The 24,861-nt window shown below is 44.2% G+C and overlaps 1 protein-coding gene and 1 pseudogene across 2 annotated transcripts; one reads left to right on the top strand and one right to left on the bottom strand.

Moving 5' to 3' along the window:
• Positions 1-1,813: 1,813 nt before the first annotated feature.
• Positions 1,814-3,260, bottom strand: LOC126989356 (signal transducer and activator of transcription 5A-like; annotated as a pseudogene).
• A 574-nt stretch (positions 3,261-3,834) lies between these two features.
• LOC126989358 (neogenin-like) lies at positions 3,835-23,080 on the top strand. 2 transcript variants are annotated; one of them, XM_050847979.1, is made up of 7 exons: positions 3,835-3,955; positions 17,348-17,431; positions 17,534-17,592; positions 19,773-19,921; positions 21,729-22,029; positions 22,200-22,421; positions 22,911-23,080. In XM_050847979.1, exons 1-6 carry the CDS (start codon positions 3,876-3,878, stop codon positions 22,259-22,261), a joined length of 735 nt encoding a protein of 244 aa, XP_050703936.1. In that variant the 5' UTR covers positions 3,835-3,875; the 3' UTR covers positions 22,262-22,421; positions 22,911-23,080. The 2 variants fall into 2 exon arrangements, with proteins under 2 accessions (XP_050703936.1, XP_050703937.1); XM_050847980.1 differs by lacking the exons at positions 21,729-22,029; positions 22,200-22,421; positions 22,911-23,080 and adding an exon at positions 20,633-21,707 and having other exon boundaries at positions 3,837-3,955.
• The last annotated feature ends 1,781 nt before the right edge of the window (positions 23,081-24,861 follow it).

The raw sequence follows: 24,861 nt of genomic DNA, 5'->3' as shown, positions 1-24,861 counted from the left end.
GCTAGTAAATGATTAACAAATGAATACTGTCTTAAGTTTCCTACCAACTTTCCTTAGCCGGGCCTCAGACAGTGACTGCGGGGTGCAGCAGGAGGCGCTAACTCTCCCCTACCCGCTGTTTGTTGCGCTGAACATTGGCCCGGCGCTTGTGGCTGCCTTCCTTGGCTCTTATGTGGAGGTGAGTGTGTCTGGATATGCCTTGGTGGAGTAGACACAAGTTGAGTTAAGTCTTGTGTTGATCTTTTGAGTTTTATGTGAGGGTTTGTGTGTCTGTATTTCTCTGTTTTACACTAACTCATCCCTGTGCTGCCAAATCCCGTATGCAAGAGTTAACCAGCTTCTTCATTCTTTCCTGCCCTTACTAAACCAACCAATCCCACTGTCCCCTCCTCTTCCTAACCTAACTCAGCCCCCCACACCTAACCCAGCCTGGCCTGACCCATCCTGCAAACTTTTTTTCTACTCTACCTCATCCCTATGCTGTCCAAATCCCTTATGCAAGAGTTGACCAGCTTCCTCACTCTCTCACCCCCTTCCTAACCTAACCCAGCCCCCCACACCTAACCTAGCCTGGCCTGACCCATCCTACAAACTTTTCTCTGTAGCTCATCCCTATCCTGTCCAAATCCCTCATGCAAAAGTTAACCAGCTTCTTCATTCTTTCACCCCCTTCCTAACCTAACCCAGCCCCCCCCACACCTAAGGTAGCCTGGCCTGACCCCTCCTACAAACTATTTTGCTACTCTACCTCATTCCAATGCTGTCCAAATCCCTTATGCAAGAGTTAGCTAGCTTCTTCATTCTTTCACCCCTTTCTAACCTAACCCAGCCTGGCCTGACCCATCCTACAAACTCTTTCTTCTTTAGCTCTTCCCTAGGCTGTCCAAGTCCCTTATGCAAGAGTAAGCAGCTTCATCATTCCTTCATCCCTTGCAGCAGTACACAGGCTTTGAGTCAATGCTGTGTGATGCTGTTGCTCTCATGTGCCCAGCGATATCAAAAAGTAAGAAAACGTCACTAGCTCTGAAGCCACTGTTTTTGGGACCATTCTGCGGCCCTCACTGACACTCTTTCCCTCCTCCCCTCCGCCTCACAGCCCGTGGCTGCCGGCAGGTCAAGTGTTACCTGAATGGCGCCAAGGTGTCCCGTGTGGTGAGGATCAAGACCCTGATGAGCAAGGCCGTGGGGGTGACCTTCCCTGTGCTGGGAGGCCGGGCCGTGGGGAAGGTGGGTGACTGAGCCGCAGAGAGAGAGAGAGAGAGAATGTGTGTGTGTGCGTGTGTGTGTGTGTGTGTGGATGAATGTAAAGTCTCAGTTGAGTGTTCCTGATAGCAGACTAGCTCCATGGGTTGAGGCCAAAGGTCAAGTGATCCTTTCAGGTACTGCAAATCATACTTAATTTCTTCCTAAACAAGAGCAAAGTGTTGAACCTGGCCCACATAATTTTGTTAATTATTATTATTATTATTATTATTATTATTATTATTATTATTATTATTATTATTATTATTATTATTATTATTATTATTATTATTATTATTATTATTATTATTATTATTATTATTATTATTATTATTATTATTATTATTATGAAAAAATGGGATTGCAGCACTTATGAGCCTCCATCGGCACACTTGTATTCATATTAGCTAATACAACACCCAAAAGGAACTCCTACAAACACTGATAAACATTTACTAGGTTTATGACAGACAATCTATGAGAATATTTCTGTACTGTTTCTTAACATCCATTAGTTGTGAACAGCATGCAAATAATATTTTCCACCACCGACAAGTGTCCAGTTTTCCAGTCAGTCCCTGTCTGTCACGCTGCCAAACACTGAGGACCACATGGAGGCTGAGAAGTCTGTGTCTGGCAGGCTTTCCAGGGTGTCAGGACAATCAGCAGGGTTGTTGTGGGGGCGTTGTGGAGACACATTGTCACTCCTATATTAAAACATCTTGTTAACCAAGTTCACATATTTGGCAAGGCTTTCCTAGGAGTTGTGAGCATTTTCAGGGGTGGTTTTATGAGCCCGGTGGTAGTTTGATCCTTCTTCTGTAGCATGAACCTTAAAAAACACTCATTAGAACCTGATTGACCCCCTCTTTGACCTTCAGAAATAGCCGATGTGAGAAGCCAAAGTGTCTTATAATACCGAGCACAATGAGATGGCTTGGTGCTCACAGGAGGTGGATCTACGGCATCATGCCTTGGATACATTGCTTGTGGAGCACTGGGCTAAGATTCCCCTGACGTGCCCTGCTGCTGGGATGTTAAGAATTAGACGAGGCTTGACACACCCATTGTTGGCTGTGGTGTAGTACTTGCTGCTCTTTAGGTTCAGGTACAGGACGAATTGAAGGTCTGCTATAGCACATGCCCCAAACTGTACCTTACCACCTCACCCAGCGGACAAAGGAGTTACTGGTACAAGGCTGAAGCAGGAATACCTGCCTCTGAACACAGTCTTTAGTGGTGTCTTCCATGCCATATTGCCTCCCCAAACTTCTGGGTCAGAGAAGCGCAGGAGCCCTAGGCTTGGAGTTTTTTATCATTTCCTCAGCCTGCGGGTGTCCCACAAAGCCCAAAGCTCTAAGGCTGTGCTCCTTGGTGACCTTCAAAGAACCACTCCCAAAAAGTTAAGTTCTGTCCTGACAGAGGCTCCTTGCAGAACCATGACCATGACATGTTAGTAAAATCTTGTACTTGAGAACTCCTGAATGCCTTTCCAGCTAAGAACTTTAGGTTGTCTTCTGTCAAGCCTCTTCCTGTGGCAGATTGGAATTTGGCATCAAACACGTCCAAAACCTGTGGCCATGGAACCTTCTGAGGCAGTGTGTGCGCCCTTGCCTGGCAAATGCATCATCCCAGCAGACTGTGGGCCAAGCATGAGGCTCCTGGCTGCCATGAACACTGCAGGCAGTGACACACTTGGAACACCACCTCACCAACACTGAACTGTGCCTGGAAGAGTAGGGAAAACTTGTCATCCAGAACTGAGTCCGCGCCCTTCTTCTCAGCTCTCTTTATTTTCATGTCTCGGAAACTAAGGGAGAGCTGCCTTGAGCCCTGGTGATGCTCCATGCTGCCAGTATTGTTGAGAATTTCCCCTGACATCTCAGCTTTGCTCATTGTTGAGGAGAGCATTGGCCGGGGCCTCACTCATGATGGGCAGCCTCACCTGAGGTGGGTCGTGGTCACTTGCCACCCACCACTAGACGCACACTTGATGAGAATCTGGTGTTTGGCTTCATGATGTGATTTTTGTTCAGTACTGGAGAGCAAAGGACTCACTCCTGTTCTTGCCTGAGGTAATCTGCTGTTTCTTGGTGCGTCGAGGCAGGATGTGTGTGTGTGTGTGTGTGTGTGTGTGTGTGTATTTACCTAGTTTTGTGTGTGAGAGAGAGAGAGAGAGAGAGAGAGAGAGAGAGAGAGAGAGAGAGAGAGAGAGAGAGAGAGAGAGAATATTCCATATCATAGTTTATACTTTTTTAGTTAAATTTTTTTCAGATTAATCTCTTATATATATATATATATATATATATATATATATATATATATATATATATATATATATAGATATATATATATATATATATATATATATATATATATATATATATATATATATATATATATATATATATATATATATATATATATATATATATATATATATATATATATATATATATATTTTTGTGTGTGTGTGTGTGTGATTGCTATTAAAGCAGCGTAGTGTCCACAGGTATTAAACTTGCCCCTTCCTGGCCATTTATTTATCAGTGGTATTTGCTGGAAATCACCTCCATTCTTTTTTCCAAAGGTCAGGTCGTGGGAAGGTCTGTGGCCGTGAGCTGACCACCAAGATGCTGCTGCCCACGGTGCCGGCCATGGCCGAGGGCAGGGTGGCCAGGACTACAGATGATGGGCCACTCCTAGACAAAGAGTAAGAGGGAGCATGAAGGGCTGCAAGGGTTTGTTCAGGATGGAAGGCGAGGGAGAGAGAGAGTGAAGGGAAGGGAAGGACAGCTTAGGGAAGACTAACACAGGAAGATCAAAGAGAAGGATATCATATGTGTGTGTGTGTGTGTGTGTGTGTGTGTGTGTGTGTGTGTGTGTGTGTATTTACCTAGTTGTAGTTTTACAGGCCAGGGCTTTACGCTGGTGTGGTCCCGTCTCCGTATCTACATTTATCCAACTTTTCCTTAGCACACTCCTCACCAATACTACATCCTCACTTAGTCTGTTCCAAAGCTCTATATTTCTTTGCAGGAAGATATATTTCTTTATGTCTCTCAAGCATCTTCTTTTCCTCAATTTTTTGCTGTCCTCTTGTGTTCCTGGCGGTAATTTCCTCTTTTAGTAGTAACTCCTCGTTGTCTACTTCTTACATTTTGTTCAATAATTTGTAGGTTTGTATTAGGTCTTCCCTTTCTCTTCTTTGTTCTAGTGTTGGTAGGTCCATTTCCTTTGGTCTTTCCTCATGTGTCAATCCCTCCAGCTCTGGAACCATTTTTGTATTCTTTCTGGTTTCTTTATGTGTTTCTTCTTATGGGGAGACCACACTGCCTCCACAATTCCAACTTTGGTCTGGTCATGGTGGTAATTAACTTTCTCATCATATCCATGTAGTGGAATGCTGTTCCTATATTTCTCACCATGTTATACGTATCACAGAATATCCGATTAACATGACTCTCTGGCTGTTTGTTATCTTGCATTGTTACTCCCAGATCTCTCTCTTCATGTACATTCTTTAATGTTTCACCATCTTCCATTTTATATGTCCATTTTGGTCTTCCTTCTCTTTTTCCCATTTCCATAACATGACATTTTTTTCACATTGAATTTCATCTCCCATTCCATACTCCACTTCCAAATCTTGTTTAGGTCTTCTTGCAGAATTACAGTCTTTATTGTTTCTTACATGTGTGTGGGTGTGGATGTGGGTGTGTCTGTCTGTCTGTGTGTGTGTGTGTGTGTGTGTGTGTGCGTGTAATTCACCTCTTGGTCTGCTGCGGGTCTCTCTCGAGACAGCCAGCCGTTCCCCTACGGAGGAACACAGAGCTCATAGTACTGATCTTTGGGTAGGACTGAGACCACTCACACACAACACACCGCGACAACGAGGTCACAACTCCTTGCCTGACGTCGCGTACCTACTCACTGCTAGTTGAACAGGGGCTACACGTGAAAGAAGATAAACCCAACTTATCTTCACCCGGCCGGGGAATTGAGCCGCGGTCCTTCTGGTTGTGAGCCAGACGCTCTACCCCTGAGCTACCGGGCCGTGTGGGTGTGGGTGTGTCTGTCTGTGTGTGTGTGTGTGTGTGTGTGTGTGTGTGTGTGTGTGTGTGTGTGTGTGTGTGTATATTTACCTAGTTGTGACACAGGAAAAGAGCTACCCTCGCGCTGTCCCGTCTCCATATCCTCTTATCCAACTTTTTCTTAAAATCATGAATGCTTCTTGCACAAACCACCTCCTCCTCCAGTCCATTCCACAGCTCAATGCTTCTGTTTGGGAAGCTAAACTTTTTCACATCTCGCCTACACGTGGTCGCCCTCAACTCTCCATGTTCTCTCGTTTCTCTCTCGCTCCACACACACAGGTCCTCTCTGTCCAGATTCTCCACCCCACTCGCCACCCTGTACACCGCTATCAGGTCTCCTCTCTCTCTCTCTTCTTCTCTCCAGGGTTGTGAGCCCCATGCTATTGAGTCTCTCCTCGTAAGTCCGATCCCTAAGTTCCGGTACTACCTTAGTTGCCACTCTGCACTCTTTCCAGCTTTCTTATGTTCTTCTTTTCATGAGGAGACCAGACCGCTGCTGCATACTCCAACCTTGGCCTTATCATTGTAACTATTATTTTCTTCATCATCTCCTCGTCCAAAATACACAAATGCTGTCCTTATGTTATCCTGTTGATGTGTTTGTCCGGTGACATGTTCTCTGAGACAGTCACTCCCAAATCTTTTTCTTCCATTCCTCTGCATATTATCTCACCTCCCATCTTATAATTGTATTCACATCTACCACTCCTACCAAACTATTTTTTTTTACATATCCCAAGGTTGTTCTATCTGCCATGTACCACTCCACTCCCATATTTTGTCCAGGTCCCTCTGCAATGCCTCACAGTCCTTCACATCATTGACTCGTCTCAACAGCTTTGCATCATCTGCAAACAAACTCACATAGCTGGTCACTCCCTCCACCATATCATTTATATAAACAGCAAACATTATTGGCGCCAGCACTGAACCTTGTGGGACCCCACTCCTCACTGGGCACCAGTTGGAAACCTTGTCCTTGATTATTGTCCTCATTTCCCTGTTAGTTAGAAATGTGTGTGTGTGTGTGTGTGTGTGTGTGTGTGTGTGTGTGTGTGTGTGTGTGTAATTCACCATGATCTCATCACACAATAGACTCAGGATTGTCCGTCACTACCTTCCCCGAGAAGGCATGAAGCTCATAAGTGACAGATCTCTGCATAGAGTTTAGAGCCCCCCCTGGGGAGGAAGGGCACAGCCCCCGTTGATACGTGATACCCATTCAGTGGTGGGTGTAGAGGAGACTCAGGTTAGGGGAGGCTGCCCATGGTGCCCACTCTGGCCAGGACTCGGCCCTGGAGAGAGCCCTGGAGCTGGTCAGCCAGTCTGTGGGCAGTGCTGAGCCTTACTCCCCCAGCCTCGTGGCTCAAGAGGCAGGAAATGGAGAATTCTGGACTAGTTTCATATACATTAAAAAGTGGTTATGCTACTAAGTATCTCTGTAGTATCTTGTACAGGGAAGGTGTCCTTAGTTTTCAAGGCATTACAATAAAACTCAACATCAGCTGTTTGCCTTAGTAACAACAAGGAAGAATGGTTTTGCTGCATGTGATGAACCTGTAAATATTCCCACAAGCAGTGTATGGCATGACAAATAGCATTGACCAATTCCCTGCCCGGCTGACAAGACTCATGCTTGGTTTCTCTCCTCACAGGCGGCGAGGAAGAGGATGGTTAAGACACTGTGTGGCCTAACACTGTGTGGCCAACACTCTCAGCAGGGGCTTTGTCTTGTGATGTATGTTGTTCATTTTGTATTTTATTCTTTGTAGCTGTGTGAACTGCCTTAAAGTGAGTATTTATGCTCACTTTCATGACAAGAAAATGTTTTATGTTGCTGGCTGCCACAGGCTCTATACAATCATGAGTTGTTCATCAATCCACAGGAATATTTTATTGGCTTTACATTTTTTACATTATAGTTTGCTGGAATGTTCTCTTCCCTGCCTGGTGCTCAGCCTTCATCATTTCAGAGGCTGACTGATTGAGGGAAGGAAGTGGGTACTGAATTCAGTACTGTTTGCTGTTGACACGGTGCTCATTGCAGAAAATGAAAGTGACCTACAAAACTTGGTCACTGTTTTTGACAGTGTCTGTAACAAGAGCAAGAGAAAGCTGAAAGTAAATGTCAACAAAAGTAAAGTGATGGTTTCTGAAAAGTGAGGTTGTAGATTTTGTATGCCCATATAGAGTGGAATTGAATGTGAAAAAGAATGCAAAATAATTTTGAATTTTGAAGAACACAAAGACACAAAGGAAGAACAAACAACAGCAGACCTGCTGGTCCTTACGAGGCTGTTTGTGACAAGCTACACTAACTATCTAATCAAAGGTGGAAGATGAAGGACAGCAAAGGCGAAGGCTCTTCCCCACCCCCCCATTCCCTCCAGCCAAAGCTGGCAGGAAATGAAAAAGAACCATGAAGCATGGAAAAACTGCATGGAAATTATGTAGGAAAGAGGAAAGAACTACCATTACTGCTACCACTAACCGGGCGATAAAAGCGGACAAGGACACCAGTATTCGAAATAACTTAACGTTATTACGACAATGAGTAATATCTTAGTTGCTGGTTGGATTCAAAACACTTGTCTAATCTATTGTCCGCTCCTTCCTAGGACTGTCCGGGTACTATCGATCCTTTATCAAGGACTATTCACGCATTGCAAGACCCCTCACTCAACTTTTGCGCTAAGACTCCACATTTACATGGGGGGCGGAACATCAGGAAGCTTTTGATTACCTTAGAACAACACTAACATCCCCGCCTGTCCTGGCCTACCCAGACCACACAAAAGACTTTTTCCTGTACACAGACGCTTGTGGCAAGGGCCTAGGAGCCGCTCTCATGCAATATAATGTTAGAAATAAATTACAACCTCTAGCATATGCAAGTCGCACGCTCAACAAAGCAGAATCAAACTACAGTACTACCCACCTTGAGGCCCTTGCGGTCGTGTGGGCATTACGTCATTTTCGTGACATCATTTATGGCTACAATATCCATGTCAGAACCGACCACGCAGCCGTGGTGGAATTATTCAATACTAAAACCCTCACGGGGAAATTGGCCCGATGGAGCCTCATTGTCCAAGACTTTAATCCCTCATTTGCTCATGTCCCTGGAGCAGTAAATTATGTAGCGGACGCCCTATCCAGAAATATCGGCGCGATAATGGACATGGATGTAGATCATTTTGATGACCCAAGTCGAACTCATGACCCAACTTTGAATGATTCCATACGCGCAGCGCAACAAACAGATAACTTCTGTCAACCCATCCTATACTATCTGCAGAGTGGCGACCCCAATTCCTTGCCAACGCTACCTGTACCCTTAACTGACTTTGATCTCAACGACGGCGTCCTCGTCAGGAATACATACATCACAACTAAATACGGTCCGCATAGGGAAGTTACACAAATCGTCGTACCAGAAAGCCTCGTCTCTATGATCTTGCATAACATACATTCTTCCCCTCATGCAGGACATCCTGGAAAAAGTAGAGCTTTGATGCAAGCCCGTTTGTTATATTATTGGCCACGTATGCGGCTCGACATCATTGATTACAACAACTGCCACACTTGTGCAGAAAATTATGGATCCATTACTCAGCAAGTCCCCATCAAAAGCTATCCCATACCTTTAGAGCCATGGGATACCATTGCTATTGACCTATTGAAATTACCCCAAACTACTGAAGGCCACAAATACCTATTGGTTGCAATTGATCATTTCAGTCGTTTCTCGGTTCTAGTTCCCATTGTGGACAAGCAAGCAACTACTGTGGCTAAAGCTCTCATTGATGAAGTCTTTTGTAAATATAACACCCCTAAAGTCCTCATCTCAGATAATGGCACAGAATTTAACAATAAAATCTTGGAGGCAATCTGCAGGGAATACCAAGTTGATAAGGTAAATACCATGGCTTATCATCCAGCTTCCAATGGCATGGTCGAGCGACACAATCGAAAAATCATTCAGACACTTCGCTCTCTGGTCGGTGATGTCTCAGTAACTTGGCACGAATGGATGCCTCAGGTAATGGCTTCTCTTAACTCATCTCTCCATAAATCAATAGGTGACACACCTCACTTTGTCATTTTTGGCCAGGACCATCGATTGCCATACTCATTCCTCCTCAAAGAGGACACACCCATCTATAATTTTGATGACTACGTTCGAGTCAGAGGGACAGACTTCCAGAAGATCTATAAACGGGTTACCTCCAACATCGAGGATAGCAAGGCTGCCATGAATGCGTCACAATGGAAATCAGCAACCGACAAATTATTGGTCACAGGGGACATTGTCTATTTAAAAATTCAGGAACCCAAAAACAAACTAGCACCTCGCTTTGGGGGACCATACCGCGTACTGGCCTACGACAAGGGGAATAAGGTCAAGATCCGCCACCTGACTACCTTGGAAACAAAGCTTGCACACCTAGACCACCTAAAACGCACTAACCGACCTTCTTCCTCAACCTGTGAGGCGTCGACCCCTGCGCCTGACGACCCTCTAACGACACCGACAAATACTCCAGGCCCAGCTGAGGTGGACACTACCAACGACTACAGGAAGAAACTAAGATCATACACATCTGCAAACTGATGCATTTGTACGGAGAACCATCTTCATCCCTTAGTGTCCCTTCTCTTCTCTCACATTTTTTTTTTACCTTATCCATCCACTAACCACTTTCTATTATCTCACCCAGTTGCGATGCTACTCCCTTGCCTATGTGTCTTGGGAGGTGTTCTCCTGGTCCTCCCCACAAATGCCACGAAGCAGCCCTCATATGAACAACACCTACGTGTGGGGGCAATCGTGGAGCCAGACGGCCCCGTGATGGTGGTGGAGGACGTGGTCGATGTCCGCATTACCCTATGCAATTTTCAAAAGCTGGAGCGACTCCATATACCCCAGTTCCGGCGCCAGATCCAGCAAGCGGAAGCGGTTCTCCAGCAGACATCGGACACAGTTCATAAACTAAATCATCCACTCACGCTGACATATTTCTCTACTCTCATGCTATCTTTCCTAAATATCCAACAATCATTTGATAGTCTGCTAGAATGGACCCCTTTTTCAACTTACCTTAAAACACCAGCAGCCCACGCCAGGTCCAAGCGTGGTCTCATCGACATTGGTGGGAGATTGTTAAAAGGCCTCATTGGTACAGCTACAGAGGCCGATGTTGCTGAAGTTCACGATCAGTTAGACAAATGGGGTACTATTTTGAATAACCAGGCCATTGTTCTCAGTTCCCAAAACAAAGCTATTGAGACGGTTGTTAGGACTCAAAAAGTTATCATAGACCGCCTCAACAACTTCACATCCCTCATAACCCAGCTTCAGCAGGTCCAACACCAGTACTTATTGGCTCACCATTTGGCTTTAATGGCAGCAAACCTCAGAGCTGTCTACCTTGCAATCACAAATTTTAAATTAGCACTGCAGGACACATTTACACTGCTCAGAGACGTGTTAGATGGTGTTGTAACCCCTTCCCTTCTCACCCCTACCGAACTTATGCATGTCATTGATTGGGCCAGAACAGAAAAAGGCTTAACCCTATTCGTTCCGACCCGGGCCACATTTGCCCCCCCCTGAGGATTTTTGTCAAAACGATCATTTTTTTTTTATTACCAAGTTTAAAAGAAAAACAGACCTACTGATAAACGTAGAAAATACCGTAGATTAAGATGCGATATCAAAAATAACCATAGGAGCCTCCGTTATCTTGCTAAACACGAATATTTAGAAACACCGACGCGAATCATTTTGAAGCACGGCGATACGCTGTGAAAAAAAAAACAACGTTCAAACGCCTCCGGATGACGATATTATTACTGTTATAAGTATTAATATACCTGTATTGTATAGTGCTATACTGCATGTTCTGCATCTTTTATGTTAACAAAGCTTTAGCTGATACACTAAACAGACCAACAAACAAGCTAGCTGTAATAAAAACATAATAAAAACGTACACAGCCCGCTGTGTACGAGAGTTATTCAACGGCAGTTGGCGACACGAGCTTGTGATTGCGGCGAGGCGATGACGAATTATGGCACATACAATACTTATTTTGACACTACCATAAGGTGATAACTGTGTCTCGTACATATGTTAATTTCTTGTACTTTGGCCAGACAATTCCTATATATAGCTAATAAAGAAAAAACGTACGTGCTTGGAGTCAGAGAGAGAGAGAGAGAGAGAGAGAGAGAGAGAGAGAGAGAGAGAGAGAGAGGCCAGTCATAGGCTATTTGACCGTTTGAACCTAGCTCCCCTCTCTTCCCTATCACATATATATATATATATATATATATATATATATATATATATATATATATATATATATATATATATATATATATATATATATTAACCAGGCAACAATGATAATACCCAAAATAATATCAGTACCAGTGTCACTTTCATGAAATATTCATGTCATTCATATTCAGTTCCTTTCAATATAAGCAAATATACTCTTATCGGCAAAAAAAAAATTTAGCGTAATAAAAAATACTATGAAAGATGGAAGAGAGGGAGCTAGGTTCAAACGGTCAAATAGCCTATGACTGGCTCTCTCTCTCTCTCTCTCTCTATATATATATATATATATATATATATATATATATATAATACTATGAAAGATGGAAGAGAGGGAGCTAGGTTCAAACGGTCAAATAGCCTATGACTGGCCTCTATATATATATATATATATATATATATATATATATATATATATATATATATATATATATATATATATATATATATATATATATATATATATATATATATATATATATATATATATATATATATATATATATATATATATATATATATATATATATATATATATATATATATATATATATATATATATATTAACAACAATGATAATACCAAAATAATATCAGTGCCAGTGTCACTTGCTGCGAAATATTCATGTCATTCATATTCAGTTCCTTTCAATATAAGCAAATATACTCTTATCGGCAAAAAAAAATTACTTTCTATAAATCACTGGCCTCGTATGGTTTATTTTGGGGGGACCTGGATGCATTGAGAGAGAGAGAGAGAAGAGAGAGAGAGAGAGAGAGAGAGAGAGAGAGATTATTTTGGGATATCAAGACGAATAGGAAAGCGAAATTTAGCGTAATAAAAAAAATACTATGAAAGATGGAAGAGAGGGGAGCTAGGCTCAAACGGTCCAATAGCCTATGACTGGCCTCTCTCTCAGTCTCGCTCTCTCTGACACTTATCATCAACGCCACCATCACGACCACCATCATCACCACCATCATCATCATCACCACCATCATCATCACCATCATCATCACCACCATCATCATCATCACCACCATCATCACCATCATCATCACCACCATCATCATCACCATCATCACCATCATCATCACCATCATCACCTCCATCATCATCACCACCATCATCACCATCACCACCATTATCATCACCACCATCACCATCACCACCATAATCATCACCATCATCATCACCACCATCATCATCACCACCATCATCATCACCACCATCATCATCACCACCACCATCATCACCACCATCATCATCACCACCATCATCATCATCATCACCATCATCATCACCATCATCATCACCACCATCATCATCACCACCAACATCATCACCACCACCATCATCACCACCATAATCATCACCACCATCATCACCACCACCATCATCACCACCATCATCATCACCACCATCATCACCACCAACATCATCAGCACCAACATCATCAACACCAACAACAACATCACCAACATCATCATCATCACCAACATCATCATCACCACCATCACCATCACCACCATCATCATCACCACCACCATCATCACCACCATCATCATCACCATCATCATCACCACCATCATCACCACCACCATCATCACCACCATCATCATCACCACCATCATCACCACCATCATCATCACCACCATCATCATCACCACCATCATCACCACCATCATCATCACCACCATCATCACCATCATCACCACCATCATCATCACCACCATCATCACCACCATCATCAACATCAACACCACCATCATCATCATCATCATCATCATCATCATCATCATCACCACCATCACCACCACCATCATCACCACCACCATCATCACCACCATCATCATCACCACCATCATCATCACCACCATCATCACCACCATCATCATCACCACCATCATCATCACCATCATCACCACCATCATCATCACCACCATCATCATCACCACCATCATCACCACCATCATCACCACCACCATCATCACCACCATCATCATCACCATCATCACCACCATCACCATCATCATCACCATCATCACCACCATCATCATCACCACCATCACCATCACCACCATAATCATCACCACCACCATCATCACCAACATCATCACCACCATCATCATCACCACCATCATCATCACCACCATCATCACCACCATCATCATCACCAACATCAACATCACCACCATCATCATCATCATCACCACCATCATCATCACCACCATCATCACCACCATCATCATCATCACCATCATCACCATCATCATCACCATCATCATCACCACCATCATCATCATCACCACCATCACCATCATCACCACCATCATCATCAACACCATCATCATCACCACCACCATCATCACCACCATCATCATCACCACCATCATCATCACCACCATCATCACCATCATCACCATCATCACCACCATCATCATCACCACCATCACCATCATCACCAAAAAGGAGGAAGAAGAGGATGAAGAAGAGGAAGAGGAAGAAGAGGAGGAAATAGAGGAAGAGGAGGGAGAGGAGGAAGAAGAAGAGGAAGGAGAGGAAGATGCATAAGAGGAGGAAAAAGAGGAAGAAGAAAAGGAAGAGGAAGAAGAAGAGGTAGGGGAGGAAAAGGAGGAAGAAGCTAGAAGAGGAAGAAGAAGAGGACGAGAAGCTAGGAAGAGGTGGAAAAGTATAGAAGAAGAGGAGGAAGAAGAGGAAGAAGAGGAGGAAAAGAGGGAAGGGGACAATAAGGAGGAAGAAGAGGAAGAAGGAAGACGAGGAAGACTAGGAAGAGTAGGAAGAAGAGGAAGAAAAGGAGGAAGAGGATGAAGAAGAGGAAGAGGAAGAAGAGGAGGAAATAGAGGAAGAGGTGGGAGATTTGGAAGAAGAGAAAGAGGAAGAGGAGGAAGAAGAGCAAAATCAGAAAAGGAAGAAGACGATGAGAAGGAAAAAGAAAAGGAAGAGTGAGAGGAAGAATGAGGAAGAAGAGTAGGACGAGAAGCTAGGAAGAGGAGGAAACGTATGAATCAGAGGAAGAGGAAAAGTAAAAAGAAGAATCGGAATAGGAGGGGTGTAAATAGTGAAGACGGTAAAGGAGTAAGAAGAGGAAGAGGAGGAAGAAGAGGAAAAGGAGGAAGAAGAGGAGGAAGGAAAGGAGGAAGAGCAGGAAGAAGAGTAAGAGGAAGAAGAGGAGGAAATAGAGGAAGAAGAGGAGGAGGAGGAAGAACAGGAAGAGGAGGAAGATGAAGAAGAAGAGGAAGAAGGAAGGAAAGAGGAAGAAGAGGAAGAGGAAGAAGAGGAAGAGGAAGAAAAAGAGGCGAGAAGCTAGCGAGAAAAGGAAAAGGAGGAAAAGGAGGAAGAAGAGGAAGAGGAAGAATAAAAGGAGAAAGAAGAGGAAGAGGAGGAAGAAGAAAAGGAGAAAGAAGAGGAGGAAGAAAAGAAGGAAGAAGAGGAAGAAGAAGAAGAAAAGAAGGAAGAATAGGAAGAGGAGGAAGAAGAAGAAAAGAAGGAAGAATAGGAGGAAGAGGGAGAAAAGGATTTTATTTCTTGAGAGTTTCTTTTCACTCATTATTCACTATTGCTTTACACCATTGATTAGGTTGCAGTACTTAGTGTTCACGAGCGTTATTGTTGTTCAGAAAAATCAATACGATGCTAGCTATACGAGCGCGAAAAATCTCAAGGGGTCGGAACGTATAGGGTTAACTCCTGTTTTCAGTGAGACCCAGGTTCAATATTATTATCCCTACATGGAGGCAACATTGACTACAGATGGTATCTTAGTGCATATACCCTTTAGGTCGCCAGATATGTTCACTATCTATCACATTCATCCATTCCCTACAGTTGTCAATTCTTCCATCTACCAACTATCTACATCTCATACCACTCTCTTGGTTTCATCAGATTTCATGCACATTGCTTTTCCAGCTGACTTTCATGATTGCCATATCACCCGATTCCAGATGTACCTTTGCCCTGCTTACCAGTACGTCTTTTTGCCTACCAGCAATTATCCTTGTGAGCTGGGTCTAGTTAGAAACTCCCCAATTGAATCTCTGTGTGTTTTCACCCCAGTCGAGGATACCACCATCTTCCACCTTAGAGTGAAACCCTGGCGGTACTTCTATTTCCATCATTCCAATGCTCTTACAGTCACTTGCCCTGGATCCCGACCTAGCAACACCGCTGTCCACGGCTCCTTTGTCATCTTGGAGGCCTGCAGTCTCACATCCCACAACCTGACAACTAAACAATCTAACCATCTATTGCTCAACCAAACCTTTCATACCTACAACCTCAAACCCTTCAACTTGCCGGCACCAACAACTCCCCTACAACTCAAACCCTTACACCCACTAGGAGACACCTTACTCAAACTCATTGCACCAAACATCACCCTACATCCCATTTCATCTCTCACCATATGGCCAGACCTTCGCCCCGACACTGTATACCCCATCCTCGCGTCACTGACTACAGTACTCACGCTCACTGTGATCCTAGCTACCCTACTCATCTGTGTCTTCCACCGCCGCTACGCCTTCCTGCGTCGAGCCATCCTCCAGCGCACCTTACAGCCAGCAACGGCATAGACCATGTTCCCATTGTCCTATAATATCTTTTTCTCCTTGAGCATAAATATCTTCATATGCCATTTATCCCTAACCCGAGGACAGGATACTTTCTTTACAATAACTAAATAACATGCAAGTCCTCTGTGATATGTATCTATTTGCCATTTCTATATACACCTATATATCCATGTACCACCATTTTTTTTTTGTTTCCATATTTTAACTTAACTAAACCATGTATGTATAACCATACCATTTAATACATGATCATGATAGTGTTTTCTATTATATATTATTTCTCATATTATATTTCGTTAATAGCTCATTCTCCCGGGAGTTTAGATATTAGGAATTTTTTTTTGTGCACTTGTCTTTATTTGTTTATACACCATTACTCTAGGTAATGTAACCATGTGACAATTGTTTAACTTACATTTAACTGCTATTTGTCCCTTATGGGCTTATAATCCTGTAACCCATTCATTATTATTATTTTTTTTTTCCCATTCCCTTATACTGTGTATTTCCTTTCTCGTCTTCGTACTTTCTATACCTCATTTGGCCCGGCCATCCTTGTACATAGAGTTTTACTTTCATCGTGGCGTGGGCGCCACGCTAGCCTGACCGAGCATTGTAAACATGTAAATATTACTCCTAAATATCTATCCGTCTCCACTTCCTCTCCTTCTATCTGTATAAATCCTTTTGTGACTAGGCAACCTCATGAACGAACGATGACGCACATAGCTTGTGCGGCTGCCGAGAGCAGTCATCATTTCGTCTCGATAGAGTTCGCATCACACGTTCCGTGTAAGCCACAAAACCAGTAAAAAGACAATTTAAGCAAAGACTTTAACTCCAAACCTGTTAAACTTATAAGTGTGTGTGTATGTGTGTGTGTGTTGCAGTTATTGCTGTATATAAGGTAAGTGTTGCAGCAGGCTTATTGTAATGGACTGTTTTTGTTGGTATTTATTTTTTCCCTTGAGCTGCTTCCTCTACTGTAAAAAAAGAAAAATTGTGACAAACAGCAATTAGATACAAAACTCACTTGCTTACCGTACCTTTCTGCCTTTCCTCAGGGACCTGGACACACTGTTCTGCGGCACCAGCAGCAGCAGCCTGCACATCCATGGCCTGCAGGAGGAGGACGAGGGGACGTACAGGTGCCGGGCGGAGAACAGGGACCTGGACACACTGTTCTGCGGCACCACCAGCAGCAGCCTGCACATCCATGGCCTGCAGGAGGAGGACGAAGGGACGTACAGGTGCCGGGCGGAGAACAGGGAGGACTCGCTCGACGCCGTGGCCCACATACAGGTCCAAGGTGAGACAAAACTATGACATATATTTTTTTTTACAGCAATGAAAGCGTTCAAAGGCAAAAAAACAATGAAAACAATAAAGCACTGCTCCAATAAAGAAAAAAATGAGAGGTTAATATTGGGTGTAGAGGTCATAGGCAGGAGGAAATACAGACACATGATGGCTGTTCCAGAGTTTACCAGTGAAAGGGATGAAAGAATGAAGATGCTGGTTAACTCTTGTGCTTTGTGTGAATAAAGTTTGGCATGGTAAAAATCTTAGTGATTGTGAATTATATGTTTGTCATAGGAGATGAAGTCGTGAAATGGATGGTCAAGATATGTGAAGTAGCATGGGGGGGGGGCAGCAGACTGGACGAAAGCCATCACTGTCCCAGTTTACAAGGCGAAGGGCCGGCGAGGGGAATGTGGGAGCTATATATGTATAGGTCTCCTGAGTATACCGGAAAGGTATATGGAAAATCATAATAGAGGGTGCAAAGACTTACAGAAGAGAAAATCAGTGAAGAACAAGGAGGCTTCAGGAAGGGAAGGGGATGTGTGGATCAGATATTTGCCTTCAGGATGGAAGTAGAAAAAATAATAGTAAAAGGAAAGAAACTATACGCTGCCTTCATGAATATGGAAAAAACTAGAGCTAATACAGTCTCTCTATATGATGATGCATCTGCATGTGTCAAAATTACTGGAGAAACAAGTGAACATTTTGAGATAAAAGTGGGCTTAAGACAAGGGTGCGTCATGTCACCAGGGTTATTCAATATTTATATGGATGGTGTCATTAGAGAAATGAAGGGCAAAGTTGGAGAAGATGGAGTAAGACTGTTCGATGAGGGAAGGAAGTGGGTACTGAATTCAATACTGTTTGCTGATGACACGGTGCTCATTGCAGAAAATGAAAGTGACCTACAAAATTTGGTCAGTGTTTTTGATAGTGTCTGTAACAGGAGAAAGCTGAAAGTAAATGTCAACAAAAGTGAAGTGATGGTTTGTGAGCGAAATAGAAGTGAGGTTGTAGATTTTGTATGCCCATATAGAGTGAGAATTTAATGTGAAAAAGAATGCAAAATAATTTTGAATGGTGAAGAAATGGAGGAGGTCAATGAGTTTAAGTACCTTGGATCAGTTATGTGTAAGCATGGTGGTATGGAGGGAGAGATAAGAGAAAGGGCATTGCAAGGAAGAAGGGTGGTAGGGTCTTTGGGACGAATCATGAATGGCAGAAGTGTGAGCATGGAGGTAAAGAGGGATTTGAGAAATACAATAATAGTACCAACCCTCACATATGCAAGTGAAACTTGGGCCTGGAATGAAAGTCAGAGGTCTAGAGTGCAGGCAGTGGAAATGAGTTATTTGAGGAGTGCTTGTGGTGTGAGTAGAATGGATGGAATGAGTAATGAAAGTGTGTACGAGCGTTTTGGAATGTGTCACAGGGGTGAAGGGAAGAAGTGTGGAGTGGTGGAAGAAGTGAAGCGACAGACTTTAAAGTGGTTTGGCCACATGGAGCGAATGGAGGAGAGTAAGATGACCAGAAGGGTGTATGTGAGTGAGATAGAGGGAGGGAATGCTAGAGGACGACCTCCAGTGAAATGGAGGGATAGGGTGCAAGAGTACGTTGGGGAGAGGGGGGGAAAATCTTTGAGAAACTTTGAGCAGGCAAGGAGGGAGTGTCTGGATAGAGAAAGATGGAAGCTCTTCTGCCATGGCCATCCCCTGCTGGGAGCTCCTAGAAGCAGGCATCCAGGAAATGATGATCATATGTTTGTCTCCGTTACTACTATTTTTTAGTAGTATTGAAAATGGTATAAGAAAGACTATTCATATCTTTGTGGTTTGAGTATATAAAGTTTGGCATTGTGAAAGGTTAGCATTTGCCAGTTATCGTTAAGTTAGGTTAGGTTAGATGTTTGTCTCAGTACTAAAGTGTTTTCAGTGATATAACAAAGACTGCATATTTTTTGTGATTTGTGTGGATAAAATTTGCCATTGTAAAAATCTTAAGTGTTTGTCAATCATTAAGTTCCTCTCAGTTACTAGAGCGGTAAAAATGTTGAAAATGGAATAACAAAGACTAGCAATATTTTTGCGGTTTGAGTGTATAAAGTTTGGCATAGTAAAAATCTTAGTGTTCTTCAGTCATCATGTTTCTCTCAGTTACTAAAGTTTGAAAATTGTGTGACAGTTGCTCCGAGGTTTCTGAGGCAGCCGGCCAACGCTCTCGCCTATGAGAAGGAGAACGTGGAGCTGGAGTGCAGCGTGTACGGCCAGCCAGAGCCCTCGCTCCACTGGCTCAAGAACGGCGAGCTGCTGGTGGAGACGGAATACCTTCAGGTGAGCCGGACTTCTGTGGCGGTGTGGAAATTTATCGCTGTTACAGGTTTAAAAGGACAGAGATATGTAGATTCATAAGATAGATAGATTGGTGGATACATACATACATACATACATACATAAGGGGAAAGGAATGTAAGGCCCTAAATCAGTGGTTCTTAACCTGGGGTGCACCCCTCTGAGGGGGAGCACAGTAATTTCCAGGGGGGGTGCGAGCCCTAGGGAGCCCTGGGATACTAGGAATTTCTCTAATTATATTTGCTATTCTCTTACCAAGAGCGTGGGCTAATATTGAGAAGTTTATGAACAAATGCAAAAGTATCGCCATTACTTCAGTTTCCTGTAGTCTACTTAGGGCTTGCCAGTTTCTTTAACATCTGTAAGGAAATTTTATTGCTAGATGCAAGGGGGCGTGGAGGGAAGGACTACTTCCTGGAAGGGGCGGGGAAGTAAAAAGGTTAAGAACCACTGCTCTAAATGGATGCATAAGGTATGTAAAGAGATACATTAGAATCCATAAGGTTCCATGCATAAGGTTCTAAAGAGATAAGTAAAGGAAAAGGGATACAAGGTTCTAAGTAGATACATAAGGGATTTCAGTAGATAAGGGATATAAGGCTCTATGCAGGGAGATAAATATAAGGCTGTCAATAGCTACACAAAACACAGCTGTGTTGTGTTAGGTGTGTGTAATGCCAAGCCTCCCTGTAGAGTGTGAGCGGCAACAACCTGTAGATCCTTGGCCTGGTGCGCCAGGAGTACTCCGGGATGTACCAGTGTGTGGCGCACAGCTCGCCGGGGACGCCCAGCTGTGTGTCCTTGAGTCAAGTAAGCAGCGGTGCCGTGCGGGGCAGACACTGTTCACACTGTAGCCCTTTGTTTGCATTCATGAGTACTGATGTATTGTTGTCTGCATTGGACACAGGCAGTGACTAGTCCAGATAATTCCAGGTTGCTAATAAGCCCAGACGCAAACATTTACAAGGTTACTGAATGTATTCCAATGTTTCTGGCGGGCAGCTGCAGCCGCTGGTACAGACGCTGCAGTTTTAAAAAGTGTACATTACCCAAGTTATTGATGTTGATGCATGTGATTTTCTTAGCATGGCTTTAAGCATAGCCCTTTGTTGTGTTTATTATTCCTTGAAGACTGAATAAAATGCATAGATTACACTGTGGGCAAAGCACACGTCTCCAGTAATGTGTTCATATTTGATTGTCCTGAAGTTTGGAGATATCAAAGCCGGTGCTGAGAGTTACTGACTCACTAAAATGTGATTTACCCGAGAATGACTATTTTGTTGTGGTATTTTGATAATAAGTTGTCTGGGCTCACCTCCAGGGAGGAGCAGCATGCCACCACCCACGCACAAGGCAGGTCACAGACACAGTAAGTGGGGCAGCTCAGGCACACCACTACTACTACTACTCCTTGTTTTCAATACTTAGAATGTCTGCTCATTGTTGACACAGCTTGTTTACATCATTTGCCTTCTCTTGGTGTGGGCCTTGACAGTCACTGTGCCTACTAGTCTTTATGCTGTTCACAATAATTATTCCTGGGATACTCAGTCCTCTACAAGCAGGAAGGATCACTCAGGTCAGAACCAAAGGACACAACCTGGGAATATTTATTGCATAAAAAATTCAACACAATACTACTACTGTTAAGATGTATTTAGCAAATACAGAGTTATCCAACTGCCATTCCAGTGATTATAAAGAAATAATAACATTTTAGCGAGTACATATACAACATTTCATCAAAAGTAAGTAATTCACACATCACTTTCCTCCTTCACTGCAGAGAACGCGTCCAGAACGTGAGTGCAGCTCCTCCAGCGAGGGACCGAATGAATACAAGACCCAGATCAGCGACCTAAGTCCCGGGAGTAACTACATGGTGCGGGTGGCGGCCCACACCTCCGGCGGCCTGGTGGGCGCCTCCATACACGAGGTGCGGGTGTTCACCAAGCTGGACCTGGACCTGCCCTCCGCCTCAGAGTCTGAAAGTTGTCTCCACCTCACCCACCAGTCTGGAGGCCACTTGGTCGCCGCCCGTACTGGCCAAAACGCCCATCACGGGATACACCATGTTCTATACGCAGGTGTGGACGGCCTTATAGAACTGTGTGCTAAATGTGGAGTCTCTGTTGCCTAACAAAAGTCTCCCCATATCCTTGTGTGTCATTAGTGACCTTCCTTTGAGTAGAGGGTGACCATAGCCGTGTGTTTGTACAAGTCCCAGTGTGTATCTTAACCATTGTCTCCCCTGTAGTTTTCTCCTCAGGTTGGGTCAGCAGAAGAACACGAGGTAGAGGTCACTGGCACGTCACATGACCTCCAAGGCCTGGACCAGTTCACTGAGCACAGCGTGTGGCTCACCGCCGTCAACAGTAATGGCGGGGGAGACGCCACCCCGGAGGTCACTGCCAGAACCTTCTCAGACGTGCCCTCAAAGGAGCCTCAGAATGTGAGCGTTGAGGCTGCCAGCTCAAGGGTGAGTTGTGGAAGGCTTCCAAGGCAAAGATACATTGTGAAACTCGTTTTTAAATAGCTTTCTGCTCTGTTCGTTTCCTTCACATCATCTCTACAAGTTGCACATTCATTGTTTCAGTATTTTTAACCCTTGCACATTCATTATATTTGACCCGTCTGCTGCGATTGGCACGGATTTGGCCTTCACTGGTAGCCTGAAAACATTTACTCCCATGTCTTTCCCTGGCTCTGTGGTGGATAGTGGAGTGTATCCAATGTGGCATTGGTGCAGGATATCCCTCCCATGCTGCAGGACTTTACATTTTCTCCACTGAATTGTAGCAGCCGGTTTGTGTTCCATTCCTGTAGCTTGGTGACGTCTTCTGGTAGGAAATCCACAGTCAGGGGGTTAAGTTGAAGCATTCATGGCCTCCCACAATGTTCAAACTTTTAAGATTGTATTTTGATAATTTATCGTATAACTTTTTCCCTCACACGGCCTTTCCTTCAGAGCCTCATCATCTGCTGGGAGCCTCCGCTGGCCGAGCACCAGAATGGGATCATCACCAGCTGCAAGATCCGCTACAAAGAGCGCGGCGAGTCAGGTTCCTCCAAGACCAAAGCCACAGACGGAAACAGACGACTCTTTGCCCTCAAGAAAAGCACCACATACTCCATAAAGGTTTAACCCGTCTGCTGCGATTGGCACAGATTTCACATTCACTGGTAGCCTGATAACATACAGTCCCTGGTCTTTCTCTGCCTCTGTGGTGGATAATGGAGTGTTTCCCATGTGGTATTGGTGTGCTGGATATCCCTTCACTGGTAGCCTGATAACATACAGTCCCTGGTCTTTCTCTGGCTCTATGGTGGATAGTGGAGTGTTTCCCATGTGGTATTGGTGTGCTGGATATCCCCTCCCATGGTGCAGGACTTACCTTTTCTTCATTGAATTGTAGCCACAGATACTTTTTGTTCTCGCTGTTCATTTCCCATTTCCTTCTGGTTCTCCTCCTCCTCCTCCTGTAACCCTCTCTTTCCTGTCCCTACTGATCATGTTCTCTTTTTTCCTCTTGCTGTTCCTGTGTCCCTGCCCTGCCAAATATTCTCCCGCGTCCTGCTTCTCGGCATTTCCTTGAGCAGGTTAGTGCAGAGAGCGTATACAGCTTAGGGTCGGAGAGGCTTTGACGGAGCTCAACCAACGTAATGTACAGACTGAAGCGCCACAGTGCCACAAAGAGAGCCCACGAGACCACAATAAAAAATATTACACACTGTACATATATAACATAAACTTGGGCGAGGCTGTGGATTTTGATGCAGCGGATGTACATTTTGATCCAATGACCCTGATAACCTAAAACCGGTGAATGTATAGGAGGCGAAGCTACACACACACGCACACACACACACACACACACACACACACACACACACACACGCAATAATACAATACCCGTCAACATTACAAAGATAAAGTATTCTTCCCATGATAAATACTGATTAAAAAGTCTTGTGTGTGTGTGTGTGTGTGTGTGTGTGTGTGTGTGTGTGTGTGTGTGTGCAATTCACCTCGGCCTGATCACGAGTTGGACTCGGTCCCGCCAGCAGGTACCCTCCCGACGTGAACAACTGCTCATCATCATCGATCTCTGGGTACTGCCAGGACCTCACACACCACACCCCCCATCCCCCTTGCTCAAGGGAGGACAGTAACCACTCCTTGTCAACAGAAAGAATCCGGCCTGATGGGGGCTCAAACCGCTGCCTGTTTGGCCGTAAAGCCTTGCAGCGCAGCGCTCTACCGATTGAGCTGTGTGTGTGTGTGCATGTGTGTGTGTGTGTGTGTGTGTGTGTGTGTGTGTGTGTGTGTGTGTGTGTGTGTGTGTGTGTAGCCTCGCCTCCTATACATTCACTCTGTTTTAGATTAGCAGCTGCTGCAGTCTGACTCGACTCTCTCTCCTGATCATAACTGCCGCAGGAAATGACATAACTGTCTTCTCCCACACTCTACCTTCTCTTCCTCGCTTTATTCTTCATTATTACCATTACCAGAAGCTTTATTACTCTGTTCCCCGCATAAGGAGGACGAGGGGACAGACACATGCGTTTGGCTTCCTGATGCAATACATATTATCAAGGGAAGCATGATAGCAAGAGAATATTGAGCTACACACAACTTTTACTACCATTATTATTGGCAAGATTGTCACGTGTAAGGAGGACGGGGAGGCAGGGACATGGGTTTGGCTTCCTGACACAACACGCATCATCAGAGGAAGCAAGGCAGCAAGCGAATAATGAGCAGCACACAACTATACGCATACAATTCCAGCACTGCCGCCAGGTAAGACCACGAGACTAACAATGAGGAGCCCAACAACATCGTTACGTCCGCATTGCATCGCTCCACATCTTATCCGCCCCCAGTTACCAGCGCATAGAAGCTCCTGCCCTTCCCC

This window comes from Eriocheir sinensis, unplaced genomic scaffold, assembly GCF_024679095.1.
Source record: "Eriocheir sinensis breed Jianghai 21 unplaced genomic scaffold, ASM2467909v1 Scaffold1132, whole genome shotgun sequence".
NCBI classification, from domain to species: domain Eukaryota; kingdom Metazoa; phylum Arthropoda; class Malacostraca; order Decapoda; family Varunidae; genus Eriocheir; species Eriocheir sinensis.
This window is presented reverse-complemented; position numbering and strand designations above follow the sequence as displayed.